Here is a 9,059-nt window from a genome sequence, read left to right on the forward strand (position 1 = left end):
GGTTTTGGGGTTTTGGATTTAGGGTTTAGGGTTTAGGGTATTAGGGTTTAGGGTTTAAGGTCTAGTGTTTAGAGTTTAGGGTTTAGGGTTCGGGGTTTGGGGTTTAAGGTTTAGGGTTTAGGTGTTTAGGTTTTAGAGTTCAGTGTCTAGGGTGTAGGGTTTAGGGTTTAGGGTTTAGGGTTTAGAGTTAGGGTTTAAGGTTTAGTGTTTAGGTTTTATGGTTTAGGGTTTAGGGTTTAGGGTTTAGGTGTTTTGCTTTTTTTGGTTTAGGTTTTTGGGTTTAGGGCTTAGGGTTTAGGGTTTTGGATTTAGGGTTTAGGGTTTAGGATTTTGGGTTTTAGGGCTTTGGGTTTAGTGTTTTAGGGTTTAGGGTTTTAGGATTTAGGATTTAGAGTTCAGGGTTAAGGTTTAGGGTTTTTTGTTTAGAGGGTTTAGGGTTTAGGGTTTAGGGTTTAGGGTTTAGGATTTAGGGTTTAGGTGTTTAGGTTTTTGGGTTGATTTTTAGGTTTATGGTTTAGGGTTCAGGGTTTTGTGGTTTTGGGTTTAGGGTTTAGGGTTTAGGTGTAAAGGTTTTAGCATTTTGAGTCTAGGGTTTAGGGTTTAGGGCTTGGGGTTTAGGGTTTAAGGTTTGGGGTTTAGGGTTTAGAGTTACGGTTTAAGGTTTTATTAGAATTGGTGTATTCTCGAGAGGGGGGGGGGAGGTGAATTGGAATTTAAAAACTTTTTCTCCTTGGTTAATCTATCCTACAACAGAATACATAGACAACCTAGGGTTAGTCTATTCAATTTCCAAATACATGGATAAATATAATGTGGAATTTAAGTCATACGCATCATTCACCCATAACATACATGTGCGGTAAATATAAAGTGCGGAAATGTAAATGAACACACGATATGTTATCGGGGTTCATCCAACTGTGCCTACGTCCCCGCCTCTAGTTCGCACACTGGAGGATTCCACTAATAGCTCACTTAAGGGTGGAGCGACATCGTTTACAACCAGGTCAAATTAACACAGGGCTGACCTTAACCTTAACTAGGTCAATTAACGGGGCTGACCTCAACCTACACGCCTTAACAGGACGACGCACCTACCTTTCCTAACGAAGGTCGGGTAATGTCCCCCAGGCTAATAAAAGATAAAAGATCTCCACCCCTGATACTCGAACATATCTAAAATATTTTGAAAGTATTGGCCCATAAAAACTAAGTCGAGTATCTTACCTAATATAGCTTCCTTGGGATGAAACTCTCGTATGTACCGCATCTTGCACCTATCTAAGAGAAAGTACTCATCCTCTGCGTGAGCAAGGTCATGGGCTTCAATGTGAGCCATGGCAATGAAGATTGTGAGACTGGGATTGATGGAAATGCAAAGAGGGAATGGAAAGTCTCTCAAGAATCTCGCACAAATGAGCTAAAAACAAGGAAAACTATATATATATATATCGCAACTCGGTCGACCAGAACTTGATACAGTCGACTGACGCTTGAGATTTCCCAGGTATTGGCACATTTCGGTCGACCGAAGCGAAAATGAACTAGGATGGCCGGTCGACCGTAAGGGTGTATTGTGCCATGTTTCGGTCAGCCGACTGGGGTGAATGTGCTTACTAGGGTTCGGTCGACCGAGGGGTCAAAGTCAACCTGTTCTGGTCGACCAGGGCATTTTATAACTGCAGTGCTCGGTCGACCATGCATAGTGTATTTTCCCGATTTTGCCTGATTTTTGATCCAAGGTTGTCTCTAAAGTCCAGATTTGATGTGTAACAGTATAACCATGATTCTTAGGGATTCTTGGTGAAAAGATATCGCTCAAATGAGGTGCGTACCGAGGATTGACTTATCGACCTATTTTAGGTACTAGGCACTACGGAGTATGAGGCTTTTCTTAACTTGTGCTCTATGGTGATTGGAGAGTATCCTGCAGAGATGATGGCATAAAGGAGCAAGGATACGAACCAAGAAACGAGTGAAAAACTCACCGAGTATGATTGTGGTTTTGGCGAGGACTACCTATGAAGAGGATAGGTGAGTGTGTATACAAAGATTATCACTATAAGCAATGACCACTTTTCAATCCTATCGTCATCACAACCTCTTAAACTTAAGCCTAGGAACTAAGGAAATATATCAAGAATGTATTTTCGATTTGAATTTGTCTTTCCTTAAGTCCTACGAGGTATGCTTCGCTGATTATCCATCTCATTTCCTTTTCTAGTCCTCTCACACTTCTTAGTAAGCAATTAAACCACGTATGCCACACAGATTTGCAAAATAAGCAGGTATAGAATATACGTGAAGGATTGTGCTTATTTATTCCATCTTTCTTTAGTGAGACTAGACTTTCGGTTCTATGTAAGCAACCCGAACCCTTTTTGAAATGAGTTTTCTCTTTAGATTCGAAGGGTTTATTATGATTATTTGTATCATTTTTAATCTTACGAGCAATTTTTGAATAATCATCTGTTTCTTCATCCAAGCATGCAATATTCAATATCTTCTCAACCTTTTTCTTTTCAAGAATAGCATGAAAATTTTTCAGCCCCTTTAATTGTTTTGCTATTCTTTTGTTCTCATTCTTTAGACGTATTCCATGCTTAGAAATTCTAACTAGAAACTTGTGCATTTTCAATAAAACCTTTTCTAGTTCTTCATGTGATAGCATGCTTTTAATATTTAAATTAGCACATGATTCACCAAAGGAATTATCACAACAGTTTTCATACGAATCATTGCATGCATGCTCAATAAGGTTATCATGAGGTACAAGGGATGATTCATTCCATAGTATACTGCAACATTCAATATATGAATCATCACAAGCATCATTATTAAAACTATTATGATATTCAATAAATGGTCCAGCATTTGATATGTCACAAAAACAAACATATGATTCATCACAAGATTTTTCATAGTAAACATTGCATGAACCATTTACAGCATTATCAGCAAATGATTCAGTATATGACCCAACACAGCGTTCATCACAATCGAATGGGCTAGAGTGAGAATCATATACCTCATCGTTGATGTCTAGCTCATGAATTACCTCTTCTTGATCATTTAAGCTTGGAGCATTTTGAGGAGTAACCATCTTTGATTCCTGGGATTTTCCATATTTCTTTTCCAGTTCATCCCAGATTTCCTATGTAGTTTGATATGCCACAAACTCAACAAAGATATCAGAATCTAACGCAATATATAACATGTCTATGGCATTAGAATTAATCATATTAAAATCAGTCTCATTTATTTGTGCACATCTTCCTTTGGCAGTCACAAGCCAGACCCTCTAGTCCATAGATTTCAAGAATATGATCATTTTAACTTTCCACATGGTGTAGTTGACACCGCAAAATACTGGAGGACTGGAAAGTGACTATCAATCAACGAATGGGGATACACCAATGTGAGCCATTGCGATCTTTTTACAAAAACGTTTAAGTCAAATGCAACGAGGCTCTAATACTAATTGTTAGAATTGGTGTATTCCCAAGAGAGGGGGTGAATTAGAATTTAAAAACTTTTTCTTCTAGGTTAATCTATCCTACAACAGTATATACACAACCTAGGGTCAGTTTATTCAATTTCCAAATGCGTAGATAAATATAATGTGGAATTTAAGTCATATGCATCATTCACCCATAACATACATGTGCGGTAAATATAAAGTGCGGAAATGTAAATGAACACACGATATGTTATCGGGGTTCAGCCAATTGTGCCTACATCCCCGCCTCTAGCTCGCACGTTGGAGGATTCCACTAATAGCTCACTTAAGGGTGGAGCGGCACCGTTTACAATCAGGTCAAATTAACATAGGGCTGACCTCAACCTTAACCAAGTCAATTAGCGGGGCTGACCTCAACCTACACGCCTTAACAGGACAACGCACCTAGCTTTCCTAACCGGGTCTAAACTAATCCGAGACTATTCCAGGGCTAGTCTCCCTCTTCAGGGCCGTGCCTAGAATATAGCAGGTTTGCTTAATAAAACAAATGGTACAGTGATTTTGCTTTCAAGTAAAGCAGATTTGTACCCAGTTACGTTCAATCACATACACCACAATATGAAATAGTATGTAAGCTCAATGTGGTCTACATGGTTCAACTCTCAATGTATTTTCTATCAGTGTAATGCGTACGTAAGAGTGTCAAACAAACAATCTTTGTATCACAAGAAATGTTCAATAAATAAGTTCACACAAAGATGTCTAGTCTCAAGTATTTCAATCAGTAGGATATTTCAAGGATGTGAGTATCAAATGAAATATGAGCTCGGTTTGCAAAAGATGCATAATCTTTGTCTTCAACAAATATATATAAGTGAAAGAATATTGGAACAAAGACCACTATCACATAAACAAATATCTTTTCAAATATATTTATCAATACAAAGCACACTAAATATTTGAAAATGATTTTGAAAAGATTTTGCAAACAAAATACTATAAGATGTTCTTAGGATATTGCAATGAATGTGCAAGCTTAGAAGATCTAACAAGGTCTTCTTAGGATAGACTTATCAACAAAGTCCCTTAAGAATCCTTAGGTTTTGCTCTCTAATAAAATCGTGCCAAGCAAACAAAATAAGGAGAGCAAACCCATTCAAACACACTCAATCCACTTACAAATGATGTAGGTAATGATAGAAGGCAAGCTTGAGTGAATGAGGCCCAAAAATGAGTAGAAATAGGGTTTTTATTTTTCAGAGAATTCTTCCCTAATCAAAGTGGCTAATCTCTTTTTTAATCTTTGCAAATGATCACATATATATAGCCATGAAAGGAAATATAACCATTGGGACCTATTGGGTATTGTTAGAAAAGATTAATGACATTTAAATCAATTTAACCCTGTTTAAAAATATTTGACCCGCGGTAAAAATAGGAGCAACCTGAGAGGTCCGGTCGACCAAAAATGTTTCGGTCAACCAAGTCTCAAATGGTTCAGTCGACCAGGGGGATATTAAACTGAGGTCTTGGTCGACCAGGCGAGGGCGATTTACTAATTTTTTGAGTTTCGGTCAACCAGGACATTTTGAACTACCTGGTTCGGTCGACCAGACAGCTGGAAATTCTCCCGAGGACCCTTCGGTCGACTAGGTCGTTGGAGTACAAAAGTGGTCGGTCGACCGGGAGGTCAAAATGTTGACTCCCAGGTGGTTCGGTCGACCGGGGTCAAATGAACTGCAAGGGCTCGGTCTACCAGGGCCTTGGTCAACAGTTGACCCGGACCAATTTCAATCGACGAGGCCAAAAATATACTGGCTTGGCTGGTCGACCGAAAGTGCATCATGTGTGCATTTCGGTCCTGTTTTGAAACAAACAAGCCCTATTCAAGTGCCTAAAAAATATATGTGAAAGTGTGAGTGTCCTAGAGCACTTGGAGTCTAATTTGAAGACACCGAAAAAATCCAGTGTCGGTCAATCGAAGTTTGACCGAAAGGGAAAACCCTAAGGTCTTTCTATGGTCATTTTCTCATTCATGGTTTGTTTGAGCTTACGTAGTAAATCATACATGTGATGTGTGTGAGCTTATTACAAACTAAATGCCTACTTACTATTACAGACCAATATAAATATATTACAATGCTGAATTATAAACTTCTCTTCAAGCTTTTCTTGCTTTGTGCACATCTTGATCTTATTACCCTTAGTTCCTGCACAAAACCTCAAACGCTCATTAGATACAATGAGTATTTGTCATAATCAAAACCGGGCGTGACCAATAAGGTCAACAATCTCCCCCTTTTTGAAGGCTCCCATCACAATATGCATCTAATGTATTAAAACAAACCCATTATTTTTGCCCCCTTCCATCTCCCCCTTTTGGCAACAGCAAAAAGGGCCATTTAAAATAACACCCTAGGCCATGGGTAATTAGTACAGTTATACAAGAGGAATTTTTGGAAAAATTTAGAAAAATTTCGGCGGAGTGCCGTTTGTAAATTGGACTTTCCAAAAATGAATCCTGTATAATATGTAACCTGTTTGAGTTTAAATTTCCTAGTAATTTATCCAAAGCTACTCAAACAGTTCAATATGGGGAATGCATAGATTAGAGGTATAATCTTTGAATTATTCAAGAGAATGATAGTCATACTTATGCTCAAAGAATGACAAAGATAACCTCAACAATTTAAGCATGCAAACAATATAACTGGTTATTACGAAGTTCGAATGACATATCAAACATGATTAGACCAGAAATATACACAAACCTTTTGAAGTTAAAGACACACGGTATATGATACCAAAAAGAAGGTTTGAGCATAAATATAGTCTAACTAGTTCATATGCATTTTCACATATTATCAATGAACCAGTTATATAATGCAACACCCTTAAGAAATTTCATGACGTAAAATTTTAATACGTGGAAGGCACAAGTCATGGAGGCATGTAAGTGCACTAGCAAGACACACAATATATCCAATATGAGTTCAATTCTTGCTTTCATAAATAGATATATATATATATATATATATATATCAAGAGTTATCACGGTTGCAAACCCCTACAAATTAAGAAAGTTAAAAAAATTAGTATACTATTTTTGAAAATAAATCACTATGTAGCAAATATACAGGCATAAAAAATAAACCACATCAACATCAGATTGTAGAGGATGAAATAATCCACCCCTCAATCAATACACACTAATACAAAGAATGAAAAACACAGCAACAATGCAAATTAGGCATCATGGCTAATTTAACCAGTTAGATGGAAGGTATCATGGCTAAAATAAGCTTACGTTTTGATAGTCTTGAAGTTGTAAATATAACATCATAAACATTAATTAAACTACACAGTTCTCACATAGGTGAGCCTATATTGCCAAGTAGAAAAAAAAATTGATATATACTTGGACAATTACACCGTGCCTGCAGCAGTGCCTACAGTAGTGGAACACGGTCGCTGCCAAGAAGCTGTGCATGAAACAATGAGATCAAATTCTTAGATCTGATTCACTTGTTGAAACTGAAGGAAGGTGTTGTAATAAAATGAAAAAAAATATATGATTAGTTAAGGAAAATTAAGAAGAAACAAGGCCCTTAGTCTTTTAAGTAAGTTTTTTTCCTTTTGATTCCCTATCCAATTCACTAAAACAAGCTATATGTGCAACAAAAATTTAAGACACGACTTATTTAGGATTTCAGTGATTATGAAAATAGTTACTGCAATAACTAAGGCAGAACATTTTGAATAATTTAGGGATTCAAAGCACATTTAACTCTAAAGCTGTATTTGAAAGCATAGATTTCAGACTTTAAATTTGAATTTGAGTGGATTAGGACAAATTTAGTGCAATTTGAAATTACATTTTATTCAAGTCCAATATAAATCTAAACTCAAGACCTCCTCAAAGATGAAATAAAATCACCTAATCACAGGATTTAAGAAAAATGTTTAACCAATATAAGAGATTCATCTCACAATTTGTCTTGCCATCACTAATTTTGAGTCTTCATATTATGTATTTTTTATCAACCTCTAACCAAAAAAACCAACTTTAACTGAAAAGCAAGAAATGATGGGAAACAAACAAACACACACACATACATATATATGTGTGTGTGTGTGTGTGTGTGTGTGTGTGTGTGTGTGTACTTGAGCACCATATACTTAATAGAGATGGATCCTACTTTTTAGTCTCATTTTATTTTAGGTGGCATTTGGCTGAACATTGGGGTTTGGGAGTTGAGCATAGAAGAACCCACGGCTTCATGACCAACCAATATTGTTCTTTACATTAATGATCATATGTACAATCCAATTAAGAAATTCCATTCTACACTGATATGACACAACTTGATTCTTCCAAAAACACTTCATGCTACGTTTGGAAGAATATATTTTACAACTTAAATTTAAAATGGGTGAATTTGTACAAAAAATTTTATATTACATGTTATCCAAATCTAATATAACTCCAAATTTAAGATTTATTGAAACATAAGGTTATACTGCATTTGAATGCGCAGATTTCAAACCTTAGATTTGAATTTAGGTGGATTTAAATAAATTTTATATTATATTTTATCCAAATCCAATACAATTCAAATCTAAAGGTTATTTAAAGATAGGGTCATGCCATTTCTTAAAAATTAATGGAAAAAAAATAGTTATTTGAAATAGTTCAAAAATTTGTGAGAACATAACCAAAAATGACAGATGAACATCGAGTCAGAGCAATAGTGACATTATTTTTTCTCGAGCACAAGGTCCGGTGGTAAAAGCGAGGCTGGGTGGGCCACTTGATGGTATAAACTCGGGTTTGATTCAACTACAAAAAAATAGTGACATGTAAAAAGAGAGAGAGAGAGAGAGAGAGAGAGAGAGAGAGAGAGAGAGAGAGAGAGACAAACAAAGCCCAACCCAGATGGCATTTTGGCAGTTCCTTAGAAAACACAAGGACAAAGCTGTAGCTTCTCAACTACAAAAGCAGCGGCTCCTCCTACCACATCTCCCAAAAGCCAGCTGGAGTGAGGAGGAGAAATCAGCAAACAAAAAATAGGTACCCAAAAGGAAAGAAAAGGGAACACAGTAATGGCTTTGGTCACAAGAAGATGTAAGAGCCAATGCTGAGATTTATCATGGGCATGAGATCTGCCAAGAGAAGTCACAGCTCATGCTTAAGGAAATGCTCTTGCCCGCTGGCCTCTTGCCTTTACAAAACATAGAAGAATATGGGCATGTCAAGGAAACTGGCTTTGTGTGGCTAAAGCAGAAGAAGAAGATAACCCACAAGTTTGAGAAGATTGGGAAGCTTGTGTCCTATGAGCCTGTGGTCATAGCTTATGTTGAGACCAGTAGGATCAAGAAGCTGACTGGTGTGAAGGCCAAGGAGCTCTTGATTTGGATCACACTGATAGATATCTATGTTGATGACCCACCCACCGGAAAAATCACCTTCAAGAGCACTGCTGGGCTGTCCCGAACCTTCTCAGTCTCGGCGTTTGAGCTTGAAGAGCCCAAGGAATTGAAGGAAGTGAAGGAAGCCAACAGAGTTGTGGCTGAGGCACAGGAGGTGAATGAGGTTTAA

General features: G+C 37.2%; 1 protein-coding gene across 1 annotated transcript; it reads left to right on the forward strand.

The window, feature by feature from the left end:
- The first annotated feature begins 8,396 nt into the window (after positions 1–8,396).
- LOC131168079 (uncharacterized) lies at positions 8,397–9,059 on the forward strand. Its single transcript, XM_058127315.1, has 2 exons — positions 8,397–8,499; positions 8,581–9,059. The coding sequence occupies exons 1-2, from the start codon at positions 8,397–8,399 to the stop codon at positions 9,057–9,059; spliced, it is 582 nt and encodes a 193-aa protein (XP_057983298.1).

This window comes from Malania oleifera, chromosome 1 (assembly GCF_029873635.1).
Source record: "Malania oleifera isolate guangnan ecotype guangnan chromosome 1, ASM2987363v1, whole genome shotgun sequence".
NCBI lineage: Eukaryota > Viridiplantae > Streptophyta > Magnoliopsida > Santalales > Ximeniaceae > Malania > Malania oleifera.